General features: G+C 43.1%; 1 protein-coding gene and 1 long non-coding RNA gene across 2 annotated transcripts in view; one reads left to right on the top strand and one right to left on the bottom strand.

The window, feature by feature from the left end:
• Positions 1 to 731: 731 nt before the first annotated feature.
• The window catches only part of ISCA1 (iron-sulfur cluster assembly 1), a 27,216-nt gene continuing 3,954 nt past the window's right edge, over positions 732 to 23,993 (top strand). The window contains exons 1-3 of the mRNA XM_069087974.1: positions 732 to 741; positions 8,951 to 9,137; positions 21,408 to 21,461. Of these exons, the coding sequence (XP_068944075.1) occupies positions 9,057 to 9,137; positions 21,408 to 21,461 (135 nt within the window). The 5' untranslated portion in view covers positions 732 to 741; positions 8,951 to 9,056. The remainder of the gene's footprint in view (positions 742 to 8,950; positions 9,138 to 21,407; positions 21,462 to 23,993) is intronic.
• On the bottom strand, positions 751 to 8,746 carry LOC138161136 (uncharacterized). Its single transcript, XR_011168283.1, has 3 exons — positions 7,100 to 8,746; positions 3,759 to 4,877; positions 751 to 3,440 (listed from the first exon to the last, which is right to left on the bottom strand). It is a non-coding gene; the product is annotated as an uncharacterized lncRNA (long non-coding RNA).

Raw genomic sequence — 23,993 nt, 5'->3', positions numbered from 1 at the left:
ATTTCGTGTGTGTGTGTGTGTGTGTGTGTGTGTGTGTGTGTGTGAGAGAGAGAGAGAGAGATGTTATTAGGTATTCATCAGGTCTACTGCCTTCCAATTCTTTCCTTGAAGAAAGAATTCTTGATGTACTTAAGGTTTCAAGACAGTCTACAAAACTGTGGCCTCTCCCTTATTCCTGGACAATATCTTCCAATATATTTCCCACCTTGCTGATCTATTCCCACCTTTGCATTGAAATCACCAAGCATTCAAAGTGTACATTGATTTACTTTGGAGGTTCTTATCAGCTCCAAAGAATGTCTCTACCTCATCTTCTGCAACAGATGTTGATAATACAAAGCTACAATTATTTCACGGTAATCTTTTTGTAAATACCATGAGCACTGAAAAATGAGGTGACAAAACATCCCACAAAATGATGTTACTTCTTGCCTTTTAGTTTACAATAAAACCACTACACAAATTTCACTGTTTGCCTCCCCAAAGAGGCCCAGAGGCCCACTCTTCAATTTAACTACAACTTCCTGCTTTCTCTTGGCTTTGTAATAGTGAGAATATAAAGATTGATATGACTGAGTTCTCCAAAAGTGGGTCCATTCATTATTCACTAGACAAGAATCTCACATTTAGAGTGCCAAAAGCCAAGTTAAAGTCTTTAGACAGCCTAAAAACACTGTATTTCTTAGTATCCTCCATCCCCTTTCCCACCATTCTGCCACCATCATTCAGAGGTACATGGGGGCTTCCCAGAAATGAGGACAATTCTGTATTTTTCTTTGTGTAATGGCGTAAATCAGGGGATACTCCCCCTCTCCAATTTGCCTGTCTGAAGCATTTCCCATGTTACTGAGCAAGTCCTCTGGACCCTTCTACTGAGCCCTATGATTTGGACTCTTATGGGTCAAACTCCTGGTTGGTAATCACCTCCTCATGGCTGGAGATTGTAACAAAGTTAATTACCAGGAACAGCCACCTGCTTAGCAATAAGCTGTAGAATAGCTCCACCTCCCTCTTCTGGGGCCCTGCCAAGTTTGGACATTATCTCTGACTTCCAGCAAGGGTGTAGGGGAGGTTTCTCTTCCCACCCCCAGCTTATAGGACAGATAAGAGTACTTGGCAGCCACAGCAGGTACTTACTTTATGAGCTTGACACTGGACCTCAAATCCCTGGCTACCTCTGTTTTAAGTTTCTTTACCTGGGCCCAGGTCACCCAACAGCAATCCTGAGAAATATTTCCACCCCCACTGGTGACCTCATGAGTTCAAGATGTTGGAATTACTGAGTTGGGTTCTAGCTGCTCATCATGTCCCCAATAACTTGCCAGAGAAGACAGCTACCACCAGAAGACCTGAACTGAGCAACTGAGTTGCTTAGACCATAAAGATCCAAGATACCTCATCAGGATATCAGAAAAATGAAGGGTATAACAGAGGAAAAGGGAAGGGAAAGGACAGCTATATAATTAGAACTTAAAAACTGAATTGAGGCTTTTTTTGAAGAGGAGAGGGTTAGATGCTCTAAGAAAGAAGCTTACTGTCCTCCAAAGAATGATAATAAGACCAAAGAAATTCTCAAGTGAGAGATGATCCAGTAAGGGTCCCAAGAAGTGTAGACATGGGCAGATACTCCCTCCTCTGGGGTAATGCGGCAGCTATTTATTGACCTGATCACAACAGAAAGAATGTCTGCTGTCTTAACTGGACATGTATTAAAGATTTTTACTAGAAAACCTACCAAGACTTATAAAAATGGATGACAACTACCCACTTTTGGTGATTCATTTAAGTTCAGATAACATTTCCACAAGAAACCTAAAAAGTATTGCCAGCAACTGTGAAATCTTGAGTAGGAAACTGAAAACCACTGGGGATACAGAAAAGAAAAACTAATTTGGGAAATGAACAGTTGGCTCTGAAGGTGGTATTTGAGAATGGGATATGGATTTCTGGATCATGGCTTACAACATAGAAATGACATATTCCTGGCCAAAGATGGAAGACACCAAAGGCTGGTAGGAATGCATATGTCAAGTGCCATACAAAAACCAAAACTGATAGAAACTTAAAAAGACTGAAAAGAAAAGCCTAAACACATCTCCCTAGTTAGATACTGTAAAGCACAGCCATAAAGAAGAAAGACTAGCAGCTGAGACACCCAGAAGTTCACAGGAGACAAAATCTATGGATAGTTAGTAATCAAACTCATGTCGTCCAATGGCTATAGACATATGCCCAAAATTTAGGAAAGAAGAGGAACCTGGCAGGATGAAATACACAACGGACCATAACTCTGGATTCAAAAGAAACAGGGTGGGTAAAAGGGGCTGGAGTGGGGAGATCAAGAGCTGATTTTTGTCATTGGAGTAAAATACTGGGCATCTAGACAGAAAGAGAAACTAGTTTAGTTTGGGAAACAGGTCAAAAGCCTGACACAGAGATATGATTGTGGTAGTAATTGAGACTACAATTATTCATTCAAACATATGCCAGATCCCTCTCTCTTCCAAAAGCAGAACAGTTAATAACTTCTTGGGTTGCCTTAGTGATAACTTCATCCTTCAGAAAGTAGAGGAACCAGTAAGTAGAACTTCCCAGAATTAGATTTCTGGGACAGAAATGATGGAAACTCTGAGCAGAAGTGACCACACAGTGCTTTTTGTGACTGACACTAGATAGTACCTATTTACCTGAATTGAGCTTATGCACAAAACAGAGCTCATTGAATGTTAAGTGCAGCTTTAATGTGTATGTGTTATTCATGTAGGTGATGTGTATGTCTGAGTGGGCTGTCCAAATGTGGCTCACAGGGAGTCACGAAAAGATATCTCTGAAAGCCCACCTACCTAAATAGAGGAAAATGATCTTGTTCCTGAGTTCAAGCTGCCTTCCTGAATCGCTGTCCCTTAAAGAGGAAGGAGTACTCCAAACATATCCTGACGATTGACACCCTAGACAATGCTCGTTATACAAAAGATCACCACAAATAGTGAGTAGCAAATAAACCAACAAAGATGGCAAACAGAAATCATGGAAGTGAGACAAATGCTAAGAGATCTGGTATAATACACAGAATGAACGAGCTCTCATTGTGTGTGTGTGTATGTGTGTGTGTGTGTGTGTGTATCTATGTAGAGGTGAAATTCCCTGAAGTCTTTAAAAAGGCAGATTGGAAATCAGGGACATGTTGAAACACTGGTTCCTCTGCCTGTCTCCTTCCCAGATCAGCTCCTTTCCCTCTTCAGTTTTCCCTGGAGAGAAGCAAGAACCAAGAAAACCTCGTCCCAAGCTTTCTCAGCTCCATCCTTCACTGGGCAGGCAGCACTCAAGGATCACTTTCTCCACCAATGAGAAGAGTCTTATGCAAATGCCCCGAGCTCGAGCCTCCTTCACACACCAAATACAGACAGAAACATGGGTGTATTCGTCTATTCACCCACCTGCTAATGGAAAGATAGCTGCTATGAGTCATCACACACATGCCTCTGACAGAATTGGGGGGAAACTTTTATATTCTATTTAACATAAATTGTATCCATTTATTTAAGAATAACCAGTAGTTTGGGGGCGGCTAGGTGGTGCAGTGAGTAGAGCACCAGCCCTGGAGTCAGGAGGACCTGAGCTCAAACCCGGCCTCAGACACTTAACACACACACACACACACACACACACACACAAACTAGCCGTGTGACCTTGGGCAAGTCACTTAACCCCCCCTCCCCCCAAAAAAAGAAATGATGTATGTAAAGCATTCTGCAAACCTGAAACCTCCATGTCGGTCCGGCTGGCACCCTCCCCACCTTCATGCACGGGATCTGAAGAACAGACAGCTCAGATTCGAGGTCTTCCACAGGTCAGCATCCCCTCTAAACAACAGCTCCCAAGTCCTCACCTCCTCCAGTCAGTCACACAATCACTAACTGGGACAGCTGAAAGGAACCCCATTTACCCCAACCTAACAGTAAAAACACACCTCACAAGCAGGCATCCAGCTTCAGAGTGAAGACCTCTAAGAGTAGCCTCTGCCTCTTTCTATTTTTAATAGCCCGAATTATTAGGAAGTTTTTCCTAACATCAAGGTGAAATTGGTCTCTGCAACTTCCACCTCTTCATTCTGCCCTCTGGAGCCAAATGGAATAAATATAATCACCCATCCACATAACAGGCATTTGAAGAAAGGTATCCTGTTACCTGCCCCCTGCCCCACTACATCTTTTCTTCTCCAGACTCTAAACATGCCCAGTTCCTTCAACCAATCCTTATATAATGTAGCTTCAAGGCAGTGAACCAAACTGGTTGGATACTCTCCAGCTAATTAATGTCTTAAAACTGTAGTGCCCAGAAGTGAATGCAATACTCCAGGTGAAGTCTGACAGGAGAAGAGCATAGAGGGACCATCTCCTCCTTATTCCTAAAAGTTCTCTGCCTCTCCAGGCAGCCCAAGATCACTTTCACTTTTTTGGCTTGCAATGCACTAAGACCCCTAGATCTTTTTCAGAACAACTGCTACCTAATCATGTCTCCCCCATAATATGCTTGTGAAGTTGCTTTTTATGCCCAAGTGCAAGGCTTTACATTTATCACTATTGAATTTCATCTTATTAGATTCAATTCAATGCTCTAACCAGTCAAAATCCTTTTGAATCAGAGGCAGAGCTATGATGGAAGAATAGCAGGAAAAAAATACAGCAAGTTCCCCCCAACAAAATTCTTCCAGAGAGATCTAGAAAACACACCAAACTGAAGCCTGATAGGAAAAATCCAAGGAAAAAGTCGCCTTGAGTCATCTTGCCAGACTAGGTGTGCGCAGGAAGACAGAGAGCTCTGTGGACACTTGGGATAGGGCTGACCCAGAAGCACTCCATCACAGGAAGGATAATCTATACAGTGGCATACAGAAAGAAAAAAAATGCATGCACCAATTTCAATTTAATCTGCATCATTAACATTTTCTCTATCACTTTCTTAAACCTAGACAATCAATAAAACAATAAATCAAGTCCTGGTTTCTAGTGTTTGACTTCTGAGGTATAAATGCTCACACTAAATATTTGATAAGCAGGTAAGAGAAGGCTCCCACACATCCCTGCATAGAAATCACATTGGAGAGGGAAGTCCACAAGTGAGGAATATGGAGTGCCAGCGCCCTGCAGGATGATGTTAGGGTAGGCACAGTCACTGCACTGTCCAGTGGGCCTGCTCCTCATTCAGCATCATATCTCCATTGACAAGGTCGCTGGACCTGCTCCACTGCTCCATGCCAGAATTGTCTGTCGGTGTCTTTGTCATGGCAAGCAAACAAGGACTTAGCGCCTTGTTTCAGTTGAACCTTGCCCTTGATTATATCAAGTCTTTGTTAAGAAACAGAACTTGTGAAACACACAGTGGGAGGCAACAGGAAGGAGTGAAGCGCTAACAACCTTATGAAGCCCAAGCTGGGAGAGAGCAGAACTGAGAAGGGGAACAGTTGTGGAGGCCGACATTCTGTCTGTCTGCTCTGTCTGTGCTGATTTGTGTTTGTGATACTTTGTACAGAAGCCCTGGGACCTCGCTGGAAGCCCTGGAAGAGGATGTTCTTGTTGTCAGTTTACAGAAGTCCTGGAGGAGAGTTTCGGGGGTCCTGGGACTGTTCTGACGATTTGTGTTGAGCTCTCAGACCTTGTTGGTGGGCCTGTGTTGATTTCACAGGCAGATAATTGATGATGGTGCCAGTAATGTGAGTGAATATTTTTGTGGCTCTGTCAAGCTCTGTCTTCCCAGAAACAGAAACCGCGAAGGACTTGAGGTGGACTGGACACTGTGAGCTTCAATATGGAATGGGAACTGGAAGAGGAACTGGACAAGGAGCTGAGAGCTTCCTGCTTTTGAATCCAGATGATGATTGGGTAGATATAGGCAGGAGCTGGACCCATGGAATAGGAACCAGTCTCAAGTCAAGAGGAAAAGACCTCTCCTTGGGTACTTAGTGCTGACTGAGATCATGATTTACTGTGGCCTAGGGGTGGGAGACCTGTATAGTCTGTACCTTGTACTTCTTAAGGATGATTGAGTTAAGGATGTTTGGAAACTAATCTCCAGTCAAGAAGAAAGAAGACTTTTTGACAGAGAGATTAAGATAATGTGACCTAGGAGTGGAGAACTTTGCACTTTGTGTCTCTTAAGGAGGCTTTCTCCTTAAGGATGATTGAGTTAAGGTCTTGCTGAACAATATCTTTTGCTTAAAAACGATGTGGCCATGTGGCCGCTTTAGTGAGAAGTTGTTATGTTATATTATTGTGAATGCTGTACTTTGGTTTCTGTGAAGGTTTTGCTTTAGTTTACTGCTGAATAAACAGAGAGCTCACTATACTGTGTGATCAGAACATTAATGCTGTTCACAGCAGCTGTCCTCTGGAAAGCAGCTCATGCTTGGCTTTACAGTCTTTTGTTGCGTTTGCTCCTTGCTGGGCATGGTGGTATCTTGTCTGTGCCTGCTCAGCGGACACAGCAGCATCTCTACACCACTTTCCCCAACCTCTGCTTCTTACTGGGTACTGTGGTGTCTCTGCTGGCCCGATTTTTGCCTTTCTGGGCCTTTATTCTCTTGGAGTAGAGAGGTAACAGAAGACAGACAGCTCTTTGGTCTGAAAGCACACGCAGCTAACAGGAGCCAGGCAGACAGCTCCTGGGACAAGGTTAGGTATATTCTTTTCTACATCTTGGCCAAAGAATAAACCTTCTATTTCAGATCAATACTTACTGTTGGTCCCTTTTATCACTCTTGCATTCTTCACTAACATCTCTGGTTAAGCCACAAATAAATTTGAGCCGGGACAAAAGGAAATGCAGAAAGGCCAGGACACTGTTCTTCACCCATCCCTGTCTTTATTATATGCAGCTGTTAAGATAGCTCGAGCAGCAAGACACCCGCAGGAGAGAGAGGAGGCAGTGTCAAATGCTTTGCAAATCAAACTACCACTGACTTCCATCTCCCTTTAGATCCTGATGGAGACAGCCCAGGACCCTGGGAATAGCCATGCACTCTCAGAACACTGGACCTGCTTCCAACCCATCCCCCACAGCCATCAATGACTGGAGAAATCATCATGGAAAAGGAACTCACCTTCCTTATCACCACCAGCAACAGGTGACCAGCAACATCCACAGGCAGATGAGTACAGCACTTCCCAGAACAACAGTCCTGCTTCCAGCCTAGTATAACCAACCATCTTCTGAGGAGGTAACTCCTGTGAAGAGGGTGCCAAGCATCCTTAAAAACTACCACCCAGGGGCAGTGAATAGAGCACCAGCCCTGGAGTCAGGAGGACCTGAGTTCAAATGCAGCCTCAGACACTTAACCCTTGCTAGCCGAAAGACCTTGGGCAAGTCACTTAACCCCAATTGCCCTGCCTTCCCCACTCCAAAAAGAAAAAAGAAAAAAAAAAAAGAGAATGTGCCAGGCATGTCAGGCCTCTTAGACCCAGAAGGAGACGGCCCAGGATTGTGAAACCGAAAGCCTTGGGAGGAGTGATGCTGACAGCCAAGGCTTTCAGGCATCCCCCTGGGAAGCAGCCCCGAGGAGATACAGCCTGACGATCGCTCCTACAACAGGGACTGAGGACCCAGAAATCTCTCAGCACTGAAGTCATTAGCATTTCCAAATGGTCCACCATCGGAGCTGATGTGACGTGACCTCAGGGAGGAGGCATTCTCTGTCCTGCACTGGACACTGGACCCTGAGCTCTAGGGCGGTTCGGCCTGCCTTGCAGCCGGAACCCCCGATGTGTCCTCTCCCTCATCTAAATGCCCGCTCTCTCAGAGCAGGGGCAGCCTCACTTCTCCTTTGGACCTTCAGCCCTTCCCACATCACATGCCCAATAAACACGGGGACAGCCAGGTGGCACACACATGGTGGACACAACACCGGGTCTGGAGCCGGGAAGACTCAACTCCAGCAGGGCAGATCTGACTCAGACACGCCCTGGCTGTGTGACCCTGGGCAAGTCACTTAGCCCTATTTGATGGCAAACCCCTCGGCTGTCTTTGCCAAGGAAACCCCAGTGGGGTCGAGGAAGAGTCAGACCCCTCCGGGCAGACAACAAACACTTTGTCCATCCGTCAGTCCAGTAGCGAACCCTGATTGCTGTGCTGCACCGGCCGGCCAGGCCCACGTGAACGTGAGGGGCTCCGATCGCAGACATTTCCTTAGGAGGATGGACCCCCTGCTGCGCGGCGGGTGCTGAGCTGCAGCACGTGGCAGAGCCCTCCGCATGACAGCCTAGCACGCGCGCGCGGCCCCGCCCCCGGCCGCCCCGGACCACGTGGGCTGGACCCCTGACGGGAGCAGGGCGACCCCTGCAGGATCTACAAAGGCCGGTGCTGAAGAGCCCTTGACAAGCTGCCGTCACTGGCAGGCTGGGGGCCGGCTGAGCCCGCGGGTTGTTACATTCTCAGCCTTCATATTTACACCCCTGGAAATGTCAGGGCCCGACTGTTTCCTTGACTGTCTAGACTTAGGAAAATGATGGAGAGAACATCGTTAAATTTGAACGTGCGTCCTGCATCCATTTTCCTCCTCAGAAAGCCGGTTGTTGAACATTTACCAGCATACTTATGATAAATATTGCTAAACGCAGGCGGGCTTGGCCCTATTTGCGGGCACGATCTGATTCTGCCTGGCTCGCTCCAGAACTAGTGGGAAATATCATTTTCCCCAATAACGTTTCCACCCGAGCCAGGTCTGAAGTCTTTCCTGTCGGCGTCGTGACGCAAGAGCACGTTAACTTCGTTGCGCGGCTCCGCCCTACGTCACACACAGGAAGCAGCGAGGGCGGGCCGGGGTCACCGGACACTCCCCCTCACCCTGATAGGCCCTTCCTTTCCCGTCAGTCACTGACGTCTGTCCAATAGGAGCGGGAAGGAGAGGAGGGGCGGGCGGGGACACGTCGTGCCTTGTGCGGCAGCTTGTGGCGTCAGCGCGCCCGCCGACCGTGTCCATGGAGAGCCGCTGAGCTGCAGCCGGACCTCCCTGGAAAGGGAAAGGGAGGGGGGAGGAGGTGGAGGAGGCGAAGGAGGGAAAGATGTCCGCTTCACTGGTGCGAGCCACAGTCCGGGCGGTGAGCAAGAGGAAGCTGCAGCCCACCCGGGCGGCGCTGACGCTGGTGAGTGGGGGCTGTGCGCGGCGGCCAGGCCCCATCCGGGCCCCTGATGGCCCTTGACATTGATTTCAGCTCCATTTCTCCGAGAGAAAGGAGAGGTCACGGTGGTGACGGGAGTGCAGGGAGGTAGTCCGGCGCCTTGGGCACGGGAGGGGAAAAACTTCCCACCCGGAGCCACTGGGCTTTCCTGGATCTCGGAACGAGGCAGATAAACAAGTGCGGCGTCCTGCATCGGAAGGGTTAAAGCGGTTCTGAGAGCGAACTACATTTCCCAGCAACCCCCGCGGCCTCGGGCACCGGGGGGAGGGGCGCCGCGGGGCTCCTGGTGGTGTCACTATTTTATCGATGCTCCTTTAGAACATTGTCCTTGACGCTCACGGCCACCCGCTCCCACGCGTGTTTGTATTCCTCATAATAAGTGTGGTCCCTTAAAGCCAGTTCCTCTGAGGACCCGAGGTGATGACAGGCCCCCCGGGGCTTGGAAGGGACTTGTCCGTCCGCATCTGACCCTGTGTACGGAGCAGAACGCGGGCGGGGCGGCCCTGGCTCCGAGACCCCGGTCATTCCTGCAGCCGCCCCGCCCTGCCCTCCTGGACCGTGAGCGGGAGGCAGCCTGGAGGAGCGGCTCTGGCCAGGAGCGGACTCCGTGCGCTCGCTGAGGGCTTCCACTTCCCCCTCCGAAAGTCGCCTGTTCTTGCCCTTTGACTAAAAACAAGCGCCTGGCCCGGCCCGGCCTCACCTCTTCCTCCAGTGCTCTTGTACGTTACCGCCCTCCACCCGCTCGTGAAGCGGTGTCACGCCTGAAGTGCGCCCAGCTTCGGAGGAAGCCTTGCCTGGCCCCCTAATGCCCCTACATCCCCGCTTTATCCAGCCTGTGCGCCCTCTCTTGTCTCGCCCCGTCACGTCAGAAGCTCCTTCTGCCTTTGTCGGTATCACCAGGCTTTGCCAGGTGCCTGCTGCCAGGAGACGTTCAGTAAACGGACCCTGGCTTTGCAACGTTGTGATCATTGTAGAGACTGGTGTAGTTACACTCACTTCACTCTGCCTCAGGCAATATGCATCTTCCCAAGTTTTCTGACTCCACCCTTTTGTAAATCATTTTTTTAGCAATAGTATTCCATTATGTCCACATACCATTAATCTGTTCAGCCATTCCCCAATTAAGGGGCCACCGACTTTATTTCTAGCTTTTCACTGTAACAAAAAGTGCTGCTCTACTCTTTTTTGTACATATAAGTCCATTCTGTCTTTGATCTCTTTGAGAATTAGCTTGTAAATAGTATGGCTGGATCAGAGTTTTCACAATTTAGTGACTTTAGAAACATCATACCAAATTACTTTCCAAAGGAGTTGCATCAGTTCACAGCTCTATCAGTCTTCCTACTTCGTTTTTTGTTTTTTTGTGGCTTTTTTTTGGGGGGGGTCTTTTTACTTGTTTACTTTTAGTTTACAAGATTTAGTTCCCCAATCTCTTGAGTTTCAAATTTTCTCCCCCTCCTCCCCCCCCTTTTACCTCCCCCCCCCCCCCCCATGGCAGCATGCAATCAAGTATAGGATCTGCAAATCCTTTCACATTAGACATTAGTCATGTTATAAAGAAGGATTATAACCAATGGAATGAACAGTGGGAAAGAGGAAACAAAACCAAACAAGAAAAAGAAAGGCGGTTTGCTTCAGTCTGCATTCAAACTCTGATCTTTCTAGTTCTTTCTCTGAACATAGACATCTTTTTTCCATCTTGAGGCTTCTGGAGTTGACTTATAACCCTGCATTGCCGAGAAGAGCCCAGTCTATCAAAGTTGGTCGTTACACATACGTTGTGTCTGTATTTGTATACAGATTTCTCCTGGTTCTGCTCTCCTCACTCAGCTTCAGTTTGTATGAATCTCCAGGTAAATATGAAGTCCATCTGCTCCTCGTTTCTTATAGCACAATAGTATTCCATTACATGCATATACCACAGCTTGTTTAGCCATTCCCCAATTGGTGGGCATCCCCTTACTTTCCAATTCTTTGCCACCACAAAAAGAGCTGCTATAAATATTTTTGTACATATGGGTCTTCCTCCCACTTCTCTGATCTCTTTGGGATACAACCCTAGAAGTGGTATTGCTGGGTCAAAGGGTATGAAATTATTTATAGCCCTTTGGGCATAATTCCAGATTGCTCTCCAGAATGCTTGGATCAGTTCACAACTCCACCAGCAATGCATTAGTGTTCCAATTTGTCCACATCCTCTCCAGCATTTGTCATTTTCCTGTTTTGTCATCTTAGCCAATCTGACTGGTGAGATGTGGTACCTCAGAGTTGTTTTGATGTGCATTTCTCTAATCAATAGTGATTTAGAGCATTTTTTCATATGCTTATAGATATCTTTAATTTCTACCTCTGAAAATTGCCTGTTCATATCCTTTGACGATTTATCAATTGGAGAATGACTTGTATTCTTACAAATTTGAGTCAGTTCTCTGTATATTTTAGAAATGAGGCCTTTATCAGAGACATTGGTTGTAAAAATTCTTTACCAATTTTCCACTTCCCTTTTACTCTTGGTTACATTGGCTTTGTTTGTACCCAAACTTTTCAATTTAATGTAATCAGGATTATTCAGTTTGCATTTTATAATGCTCTCTAACTTTTGTTTGGTCTTTATAAAGTCTTCCCCTCTCCACAAATCTGACAGGTAAACTATTCCTTGTTTTCCGAGACTGCTTACAGTATCAGCCTTTATACCTAGATCATGCACCCATTTAGACTTGATTTTGGTATATGGTGTTAGATAATGGTCTATGCCCAGTTTTTGCCATACTATATTCCAGCTTTCCCAGCAGTTTTTGTCAAATAGTGAGTTCTTATCCCAAAAACTGGGGTCTTTGGGTTTATCAAATAGTAAATTACTATAGTCATTGACTGCTGAGTCTCATGTACCCAATCTATTCAATTGATTCATGGCTCTATTCTTCAGCCAGTGCCAAGTAGTTTTGAGGACTGCTGTTTTATAGTACAGATTAAAATCTGGTATGGCTAGGCTACCTTCCCTAGCATTTCTTTTCATTAATTCCCTTGATATTCTGGACCTTTTTTCTTCCAAATGAATTTTGTTACTATTTTTTCTAGTTCTATAAAGTAATTTTTTGGTTGATTGATTGGTATGGCACTAAATATGTAATTTAATTTAGGTAAAATTGTCATTTTTATTATATTAGCTCGACCCAGCCATGAGCAATTGATGTTTTTCCAGTTAGTTAGATGAGTTTTCTTACTTCTTCAAAATGACTCTATGATGAATCAGTTTTCTTCTGCTTTTCATTTACTGCTGTAAATGTTAGGATTAGATTGCTCACAGAAGTGAATCTGATAATTGATAGACATTTTGATACCTGAGAAGGATGACCCATTTCATGCAGTCTTTTGCAGTTCTCCCATCTACTGGCTTTATGACCTTGGGCAAGTCACTTTTAACCTCTGTGGACCCAGTTTCCTCATTAGTAAAATGAAAAGTTAGATTAAGCAACCTCTTAACATTCCTTCTTACTACAAATTTTTATTCCTATGGTAATAATTGTTGACCACCTGCTATAATTTAGTCTCATTGAAAACTGTAAGAAAGTAGCATGGCATAGTAGAAGTTGATTGAACAGGGAGTCAAGTGATCTAGGTTCTTTTTTTTTTCTTAGTCTAGATTTTTAATTGTTCTATCAATTAGCTCTGTGACCATAGGTAAATTATTTTGCCTCTAGTGACTGTGATTATTCATTGTAAAATTAGTAAATTAACTGACCATCATACTGACCAACCACAGTCCCAAAGGACCCACCTCCTGAAAGAGGTTGAGACTTTTTTGGAGTATTTGTTTTCTTTGACTATATGTTTTTGTAACAGGGATTTTGTTTTTTTCTTAATTGCTTCATTAGGGGAGGGGATTTAGGAAGGAAAGAAGGCAGATCTTCATTTTTTTTTATTTAATTTTTAAAAAATTTTAATTAATTTAATTAAAAAATCTTTTAATTAAGATTTATAAATTAGACTAATCAGCTGGACCTCATTCTCTCTCTCTTTTTTTTTTTTTTTTTTGTTTTTTGGAGAGGGAAGGTAGAGCAATTGTGGTTAAGTGACTTGCCCAAGGTCACACAGCTAGTTTTGTGTTATGTGTCTGAGGTCGGATTTGAACTCAGGTCCTCCTGGCTCCAGGGTCAGTGGTGTTATTCACTGCGCCACCTAGGCACCCCAACTGAAGCTCATTCTAAATTATGAAATTGCATAACTAGGGTTATGTGAGAGAGATGGGAGATAGGAAATGAATAAAGAGTGTTTCGTTAAAAAGCTGCCTGGATTTCATCTCTGGTTCCTTTTTTGTTGTTTCTGATGCTTTAGTTTTACCTTAGATTCTCTAGCAAAAGGCAGTATGTTGTGGCATAGAGGACTCCAAAGAGTAGATAACATGAAAACCTAAAAGGGAGGGAAAGTTATCATCTTGTTGTCTTACCTCCACTTGCTGTATGTATCTAATCTGTCACTAAGTCCTGTCCTTTCTTACTTCAAATTACCTGAGTTGCCCCCTTTTCCTATATGCTGATAACAATCCAGATGATCTAAAATACTCATTTCATCTTATCATTTCCCAGCACAAAAGTCCATATAGCCCCAGGCTTCTTGGTATAGCTCTCCTACCTGGCTTTAATTTTTTAAAATAATTCCCTTACTCTCAATTCTTTACAATTTAGCCATCCTGTTTTCCCATAACTCCTTAATACAAACGCCTTTAATCCAGTCAGATTGATGTTTATTATTTCATGATCCCACTTTGTTAATTCTCATGTCCATACTTTTGTTTTTAAAAAATCATAGGATGATAGATCCAGAGCTGGTAGGAACAGGTCCTTTATTGATCCCATGTAAAAAAATAAAAGTCATTTCCCAGTATTCCCTCATTGAATCTTTCCTTGTAAAAAAGAAAAATAGTTAAGCAAAAGCAACTGACAAAATATATGACAGCATATTTTTACCTAAGATCTATCATCCTGCCACTCTCCGCTTTGGGAGAAAAATTGATTTTTTTGAGCCCAAGTATAGGAGGTTACATATCTATTGAATTTTTTAATTTATTATTATTATTATTATTATTTTGCTTTATGGAGGGGAGAAGGTAGGGCATTTGGGGTTAAGTGACTTGCCCAAGGTCAAACGGCTAGCTTTTTGTGTTAAGTATCTGAGGCTGGATTTGAACTCAGGTCCTTCTGACTCCAGGGCTGCTGCTCTATTCACTGTGCCACCTAGCTGCCCCTCTATTGAATTTTATCTTAGATTAATTCAATTGTTCTAGCCTGTTGAAAATGGTTCAGATTCTGTCATCCCATAGTCATTCCTCTCCACTTTGTGTCATCTGCTTATCTGGTAGATAGATGCTGTGCTGCTGCCGTTCAGGCAGTTTTAAAAATATTGACTAACACATGCCCAGGGAATTGTAAATGAGGATCTGGTCATAAAGGAGGCTTAATGGAGCAAGTCGATCCTGTAGTGGATCCGTGATCTCATGGATAAGGATATTCCATGATGCTGATCATAACCCACTTATACCTGTTCATCCTGGGGAGCTCCTGTCCAGGTCCTTCTCTGAAGTGGGGCAGGGCTGCTTTCTCAGCATGCTATTGAGGTTCTCTTACTCTCTGGACATTGGGGACACCAGTGGAGCAAGCTGACTGCAGTTATTCCTTGCCGTCAGTCCACGTATTGCATCTCCCAGTAGACTGTAAAACACTCTTGTTTTGTTTTGTTTTATTTTTCCCTACCAACAGTTCACACAGTGCACCCTTAATAAATATGGATTAAATGCTACTAGCTGGTACTAAAACCTAAGATCCTGCTGATATAGTTACTTGTATTTGACCCAGACAGTCACCTTCCTCATTCCACTCAACAAACTTGTTGTTTGTCATCATTAGGGACATAGAATCTTAGGCCGGGAGGTCATTCATTCTCCTATCTCTGCTTCCTCTAAAAGGTCATCATCCCCTTTCCTCTGTTCAAGGATACAGTCCCTTTTCTGGTTTCGAGAAGGCAGATGTTAATATCCTTCTGTAACTACTCAACCTCTGCCTTCACCCCCACACACCTTTGTTTCTTGCCCATTCCATACTTTTCATATTCCCTTAGCTATCTCCCCAAACTGACTCCACCTATTCATCGCCAGCACCGTTCCTCTTCCGTTGTCACACCTTTCCCTGCTTTGTTCTTGGGTCCCTCTAGTTTGCTAAATAGCTTCCTTTTTTCTGTTAAGCTTCTTCCTTAAATTGTTCATTCTGTCTATGACCCCTTTCTTTTTTCTTCTTTTTCCCCTTATAACTCCTTTAAGATATTAATGCCCTTTACCACACACACCTCCTCACTGCTTCTTTTAGTAGAATTTTAGAATTTAGATTTGGACAGTTCTTTTCAAAAGCTTTTGTACTTTGGAAAGGCATCCTCCAAGTCTAAATTTCTAAATAAATTTTCTGTTCCAGACATTTAGAAATGTATTCTATAGATCCAGACTTGGTATTATTTGTTTTAATCGGATTTCACCTCTATTAAAAATATTGGGGAAGAGGGTGACAGAGCCATGAACATAGTATGCTATGTCCCATCACCCCCCCCCCTTGTTAGTACTTCATGGACCCAAGCATTTGTGCTTTTTCAATCGAGGATTTTTGACTTGGCAATGAAAGTAATGGTCTAAGTAGTAACCTGAAGTAAGCCTAAAGCTTGGGTTCACTGCTCATGAGCTATAAACCTGTCACTATCAGGTACTATACCGTGTTTCCCCGATAATAAGACACTGTCTTATTATTTTTTTTTTTGAAAGAAAAACACCAGAGGGCTTATTTTCAGGGGAGGGCTTATGTTGTCCTGCCTCAGCTCTCCTCCAGCACTGCTCTCAATGGCGCCAGCAAGCAAATCACTGGGGAAGAACAGGATGACGCGCTCACTGCTGCAGCTCTGATTGGATGCAGTTTCACGGGGGGTGGGGGGGGGTGTGAGAGGGTGCATACCGAGGGTAACAAAATGTAGCGTGTAGCGCAGGGGATCACCTTCACTACAGTAGCAATCTCAATAGGGCTTATTTTGGGGGGAGGGCTTATTTTAGAGGAATCTTGCAGAGTAAGGGGAGGGCTTATTTTCAGGCTAGGTAGGTCTTATTATCGGGGAAACATGGTGTGTGTGTGTATACACACACACACACACGATAACCACTTTCATCTGAGCCCCTCCAAAAAAGATGCTTCAGTTCAGAAGGGGACACATCAGGGCAGTTTTATTAATGCTTTGTTAAATTGAGTTTAAAAAAATAAACTGCGTAACAACTTCATAACCGTTTCATATAAGCTGTCTTTTTATTCTTTGTTTATTGACATGTCTGTTGATGGTTATGTTCATAATTTTTTTTAAAAAGTTAGTTGTTTGGGAGTTTTTTGTTTTATTTTGTTTTGTTTTTTTAAGATATTTGAAAGACCCTAATCAGGGGTGGGAACCTCTGGCCTCAAAACCATATATAACCCTCTAAGTCCTCAAGTGCAGCTGTTTGAAGTTCTGTGAGGTTTGGATTCAGTCATAGTGCTGCACTTGAGGACCTAGAGGGCCACATGTGGCTTTGAGGCTGCTGGTTCCCCAGTGCCTAGGAATTGGGGAGGAAATGGGGACAGATTTGGACAATTTTTAGTTCCGAATACTGAATTATTAGGTAATACATGGTTGCTAGTAGACTTTCAAAAAAAATAATAGACTTGAGTATTGCATATAGTACTTTATTTTATTTTTTATTTTTTTAGTAGGGCCTAAAATTTCTTTGTTATAGAATAGCTCGCATTCAGAACTCTAATTAAAGAAGCATTACTTTTTTTTTTTTTACCAATAATTCTCCAATTTATTTATTTATTTTTAGTTTTCAACATTCATTTCCACAAGATTTTGAGTTACAGATTTTTCTTCCTGTCTTTCCACTACTCCCTGCCCCAAAATAGCGAGCCTACTGAATACCCCTTCCCCTGATCTGTTCTCTCTTGTATAGTCCCTCATCTTCCCCCCCATCCTTGCAACTTTCTAGTAGGACCAGATAGATTTCTATACTCCAGTGCCTGTATGTCTTATTCCCCAGTTCCATGTGAAAAAACCCAATTTGGGGTTGTTGTTTTTTTGCTTTTTGGAGGGCAGTTGTGGTTAACTGACTTGTCTAAGGTCACAGCTAGTTTTTGTGGTTAAGTGTCTGATGCTAGATCTGAACCCAGGTCCTCCTGACTCCAAGGCCTGTGCTCTATTTATTCACTGTGCCACCTAGCTACCCTGCCAATTTTTTTTAACATTTGTTTTTGAAACTTTGAGTTCCAGAGTCTTTCCCTTCTTCCCTTCTTACTCATCCCCACCGGGAAGACAAGCAGTTCAACATAGGTTGTACATGTGTAGTTACACAAAATATTTCCATAGTAGTTATATTATGAAAGACTAACTATATTTCCCTCCATCCTATCCTGCCCCCCACTTATTCTATTTTCTCCTTTGACCCTGTCACTTTTCAAAAGTGTTTGCTTCTAACTACCCTCCCCTTTGTTATCTCCCCTCTTATCCCCTTCCTCCCTATTTTCCTGTAAGGTAAAATACCCAACTGAATGTGTATGTTATTTCCTTCTTAAACCAAATTCAATGAAAGTAAGGTTGACCCATTCCCTTTCACCTTCCTGCACTTCCCCTCCATTGTAACAGTTTTCTCTTGCCTCTTTTACATGAGATAATTTAGTCTATTCTGTCTCTCCCTTTCTCCTCCCAATACATTCCTCTCTCACCTCTTAATTTTATTTTTTTAGATATCATCCCTTCATATTCAACTCATCCTGTGCCCTCTATACATACACCCTTCTATACATACATATATATGTATAGATATATATACATACATATATATATATTCCCTTTAACTGTCCTTATATTGAGAAAAGTCTCATGAGTTACAATTATCGTTTTTCCACGTAGGAATGTAAATAGTTCGAGTTTGATAAGTTCCTTATGATTTCTTTTCCCTGTTTACCTTCTCGTGCTTCTCTTGCTTCTTGTATCTGAATGTCAAATTTTCTATTCAACTCTGGTTTTTTCATCAAGAATGCTGCTAGGTCTTGTGTTGTCCTGATTGTGTTTCCACAATACTCAAATTGTTTCTTCCTGACTGCATGCAATATTTTCTCCTTGATCTGGGAACTCTGGAATTTGGCTGTAATATTCCTAGTTTTCTTTTTGGGATCTTTTTCAAGAGGCAATGGGTGAATTCTTTCAGTTTCTATTTTACCCTCTGGTTCTAGAATATCAGGGCAGTTTTGCTTGATAACTTCTTGAAAGATGGTGTCTAGGCTCTTTTTTTGATCATGGTTTTCAGGTAGTCCAATAATTTTTTAATTATCTCCCCTGGATCTATTTTCTAGGTCAGTGGTTTTTCCAGTTAGATATTTCACATTGCCTTCTATTCTTTCATTTGTTTGGATCTGTTTTATAGCATCTTGATTTCTCATAAAGTCATTAGCTTCCGGTTGCTCCAGTCTAATTTTGAAGGAGTTATTCTCTTCGGTGAGTTTTTGAAATTCCTTTTCCATCTGGCAAATTCTGCTTTTTAAGGCATTCTTCTCCTCACTGGCTTTTTGGGCCTCTTTTGCCATTTGAGTTAGTCTACTTTTTTTTTTAAGCAATTGGGGTTAAGTAACTTGCCCAAGGTTACACGGCCAGGTATTTCTGGGTGGGTGCTGAGTGTCTGAGCCCGGATTCGATCCCCAGGACATCCCGACACTGGAGCCGGCGCTCTTACTCGCTGTGCTACCTGGCCACCCCTAGTCTACTTTTTAAGGTGTTATTTTCTTCAGTATTTTGGGGGGTCTCCTTTAGCAGGCTGTTGACTCACTTTTCCCGATTTTCTTGCATCGTTCTCATTTCTCTTCCCAGTTTTTCCTCCACTTCTCTTACTTGATTTTCAAGATTCTTCTCGAGCTCCTCCATGGCCTGTGACCAATTCATGTTTTTCTTGGAAGCTTTTGATACAGGAGCTGACTTCGTTGTCCTCCTCCAGTTCCATGCTTTGATGCTTTTTGTCCCCAAAAAAGGATTGTATGGTCTGTTTGTGCTTCCTCTGCTTGCTTATCATGCCAGTCAGTTACTTGACATTTGTGCTCTTTGCAGCAGTAGAACTCTGCTTCCAGAGTGGAGATAGCTTTGTCCCAAATCGCTGGGGTTTTTGCAGCTGCTGGAGCTATGAGCTGGGTGCCCTCTCTGCAGTCCCCATAAGCTCTGGCACACTGCCCATACACCCCAGGACCACCACCCAATACCACGATCCAGATCCAAGCAGGTCAAAGCAAGAGCAGTAACCCTCTGAATGGCTGCTTGTTCCCCCTACACTCTGCAGGCCAGCAGCTCTGGAGGCAGCCATGCAGCGGCAGATGCTGCCGGACCTCCACTGCTTCTTGCCCCGGGAGCAGGGGCCGATCCACGCTCCTCCGTCCCCCTGTTTCCGACAGAGTTCCCTCCTGACCTTTTACCTTGTCTTTGGCGTTTATGGGTTGAGAAGTCTGGTTGGGGCCACCCTGGGGCTGGACCCGCAGCTCATGGGGGACTGTGCTTGGCTCCCAGCGCTGCAGTAGACCTTTCCTGTCTGCCTGCCGGGCTGCCTTCAGCGGAAGCTTTGTTTCTCTGTTTCTCTTTGTGGGTTCTGTACCTTTAAAATTTGTTCAGAGTGATTTTTTTTACAGGTATTGGAAGTGATTGTAGCAGGAGCTCCCGCCAAGTTTGTGTTTCTTCTCCACCGTTCTGGCTCTGCCTGAATGTGGTACTTTAAAACAGGCCTGCACATCATGGCAGCCCACGAAAAGTGTAGAGGATACAATAGGACATAAAGATGTAACAAGTGGCTTGTCAGTGCTGTACTTAACGCCCCTTCCACCCTCTCATAACTTAGTGAGTCACTTGCCACTGGGCACTCTCTCCTGTTTGTCACATGGCCCTTGGCAACCAACCACCCATCATCCGTCTCACTCTAGTCTGAGAGGAGGGAGAGTCCTGTCTTTTCGCTGTGTCGTACTGGTGTTGAAGAGGGACAAAGTGAGTGCAGCCACGTGCCAACACAGCTGATGCATGCTTTGCAATGAGTGGTAAAACTGAGGGCTTCTTCCCCTCCTCACTGCACAGCCACCCATCACATGAACGTGTGGTGCTCTCTCCAAGGGCAGGCACTTGGTTCAGTATTTCTTTGTATGTGAGCAGTTGCTGTGGAGGTTTTTGGTTCTAACATTAAAGTTTGGGGGCTAACTTGTAAAATGGACGATGAAAAGAAACGAAGGATTGAATCAGAACAGAATGGCCAAATAGATACTTGTTTATTTAAATGTGGGAGACAAAATATCGTGTCTTGTTTGCTGAGAAGTAATAGCTGTTCCAAAGGAATACAGTCTTTGTCGCCATTTCAAATCAAAATATCCTGACTTAAGGAAGTTGGACATCAATGAAAAAACAAAGCATCCAAACTGTTGAAAAGTGTTGGTGAGGAACAATGGATTTTCAAGAAAGTAAACTCAGAAAATGAGGTGGCTACTAAGGTTAGTTTTTAGCTTTCTAAAGAAATCATTTTCAAACATGATTCTGGAGTACGATAAACTGATTGCTGACAAAAAGTGTAATGCATCCCATTGACGAAATGTAAACAGAAAACCTGGAAAATGTATTAAAACTTGTACTAATTAGCAAAGTAATTTTTTTAAACAATGTGATTTCATGATAAATAAAAATCTTAAGTAATGAGTGTAATTAATTGATTGAAATTTCCCTTTTTTTATATGGTTTATTTGCAAAATAGTTTAATCATTAATCATACCTTTACTTGGAAAGTGAGCTGCTAAAAACCTATCAGCAGCCTGAAGAAGTTTAGTCTATTTTAATTTTGACCCCTGCCTACTGCCAAGTTGTGCAGGTCTGCTTTAAAATATTAAAGCACAAAAGGTGAGAAGTAGAATGTAACCACGTTTTTTATGCTGTGCCCAGCAGAGTAAAGAGACCTGAGTTTGACTTATTATTCTTCTTCTGGAACTTAGTACCTCTGCCATTGGGCAATTTGTTTCACTTCTCTAATGAGGAAAGTTACTTTAAAAATGGTAAACTCCTATGTGAATGTTAGTATGAGCTATTACTATGAGTCTTTTTGAGAAAGACCCTAAAATCTGTGAAGATAGTAGTAGACATCTAAGTCAAAATTTAATTTTTTTTGTTTTTCAGACACCAGCAGCTGTGAATAAGATAAAACAGCTTCTTAAAGATAAACCTGAAAATGTAAGTAGGAAATGATGCATGACCACAAAATAAAGATTGTATTGGGAACTTATTTTACACTTAGACCAGGTATAACAATACATAGTGGAAAAAATTCTAGATTTTATGGCAGAAGACTCTCTGGGACCTTCTTTCCTCATCTATAAAAATGATAGGGTTAGACTCCACAATCAAAGGTCCCTTCACAATCGAAATACATAATTTACTTATGTAGAACAAGTGATATAAATCCAGGTTTGTTTCTTACCTATACCCTGATTATATTTTTTATGTATATAAGGTGTGCATGTTTTCTCCTACCTTTAGAATGCAAATTACTTAAAGGCCAGAGCCTTTAAGTAATAGCATCCCCAGAAATTAACAAAGTTCCTGAGGCTTAGTAGGTACTTAATAAATACATGTGGATTGACCAAAAGGAGAAAGGAACTGGTAATTAGAGATGATTTCCAAACACATTTGAATTTTGATTTTATCTTTCCATTTAAAATCAATTAAGTTTTCAGACGATTAGAGAGCAAGTGGGTTTATTTATTTGTAACTACTATTGAATTATACAGATCTAGAAAAGAGTCAGGGGGTGCCTAGGTGGCACAGTGAATAGAGCACCGGCCCTGGAGTCAGGAGGACCTGAGTTCAAATGCGGCCTCAGACATTTAACACAAAAACTAGCCTTGTGACCTTGGGCAAGTCACTTAACCCCAATTGCCTTCCCCCCAAAAAAAGGAAAAGAGTCAAACCTGTCTTTTGTATTCAGCCTTTTAAGTGGCGTTGGTCCAGTTCATTTTAATTCTGAACCTTCTCATACTCCATAGAGTGAGTGGCAGGCAGTATAGGATAGCAGAGCGTAAGCCCCACTCTCAGGTCAGGAGATCTGGGTTCTATTGCTGGCTTTGCCCGTTACAGGCTTTTGCCCTCATACCAGTAAGAAATGTTGGAGTTTGTAATATGGTCTTTTACTAAAACTTTAGGATAGTTTTGTTTGTTTGCTTTCCAAACAAATCTATGTAGTAACATCAGGCTGGTGTCCACTTGTAATCCCCGCTACTGGGGGAGACTGAAATCGGTGGATCTCTTGAGTTTGGGAGTCCTGAACTCCAGGAGGGTTAAAGCCAGGCAGGTGTCTACATTAAGTCTGGCACTAGTATGGTGAGCACCCAGCCAAGGATGGCCATGAGGCTGCATACAGATGGGACAAGCAGTCTAGGTAAAAGTAGCTCAGGTGACACAAGGAACAGGTGTAAGATTCCATGCCAGTCAGTATTAGGATCCAGCTTACAAATGGCCACTAGAGCCTGGGCAAAACGGGGAAGACCTAGTCTCAAAAAGCACAAACACGCGTATTCAGATGTTTTCATATAAAATGTTCTGTGGCAGTTTGCTGTACAACATTTCATTTTAAATGTCCACAACCATTCCTCACAATTATGTTTCCTGTTTGGTTTTCCTCCTGTGTGATGCAGACTTTGACTTCAGAACCTTGCCTAGCATAGATTATTTTTTATCCCCGTGTGAACATGAATTGTCCTGTTAAGTTATCTCTATTCTGTGAAGAATGAGCAATAGAGAGAGACAAGCAGCCCTCCTAGGGAGGGATCCTTTAAGACTCCTGACCACAAGTTTGTTAGGAGGTTATTTTAATACAGAGGCCATTGGACCAGGTATCTGGAGAGTCTAACCTTGATTCTGCCACTCATTTGATGTGTGTGACTGGACAGACTTCATGACTTCTCCAGACCTCAGAGTTTTTGATTTTGTTGTTTGTCTGTTTTCAAGGGGAGCTTAAACCAGATACTAATGGAGCCGGGATCTAGGGCCTACCCCTCAACCTGCTGTTGGGCTCGTTAACATCCATTCTCGTGGTCCTGCGTTCTAACAGAATCCAGGGCATGCATTTGTAAATTCCCTCATTAATTGCAAAAATTGCACATCTTTCCTATCCAGGGTATTAAATACTGCTCGTTAATAAGCCAGAGAAGCCTCTTTTCACATAAACAGTTGTTCATATCTATAAATCAGAGCCCTTAATCTGTTCAGTTTAAATAAATATTTAAATCGCTGACTGTACAATGTATTAATGAGTTAATGATAACACAGAGACATAAATTATTGTTTACATTATGTAAATCTTCTCATTTATATAACATGGTTCTGCCTCTTCTCAAGAATCTTCATCCTCTTTCTCTGCACCGTATTCTCTCTCCTCACAGAATTCTCTTTATAATGTTTCGTCCCCATATAAGAGTTAAGCAGTTCTCCCAAGAATAAGGTTTCCCTCATCTCTTTTCTCCAGTGTGGCTCAAGACCTTCACTTACTAATTCTGTCTTTTTAGTCTCTCTGTAGAGACTCAAACCTCATAGAGTAAAATTATTACTATCCAAGCTTCCCTATATCTTGAAGATATAAGTAACAATTTCTGTAGCCTCTCTAGAGGTGTTACACGAACATAAAATTAAGAGGAAAAAAAGCTTTCTTTTATGTGAAAGAAACATTTAAAATACTTGGGTGCTTAAGAAGGGTTTGTTTTTTTTTTT

This window comes from Petaurus breviceps, unplaced genomic scaffold, assembly GCF_028583685.1.
Source record: "Petaurus breviceps papuanus isolate PSGF00001 unplaced genomic scaffold, PetGlider_PUasm1.0 183, whole genome shotgun sequence".
Lineage (NCBI taxonomy): Eukaryota > Metazoa > Chordata > Mammalia > Diprotodontia > Petauridae > Petaurus > Petaurus breviceps.
This window is presented reverse-complemented; position numbering and strand designations above follow the sequence as displayed.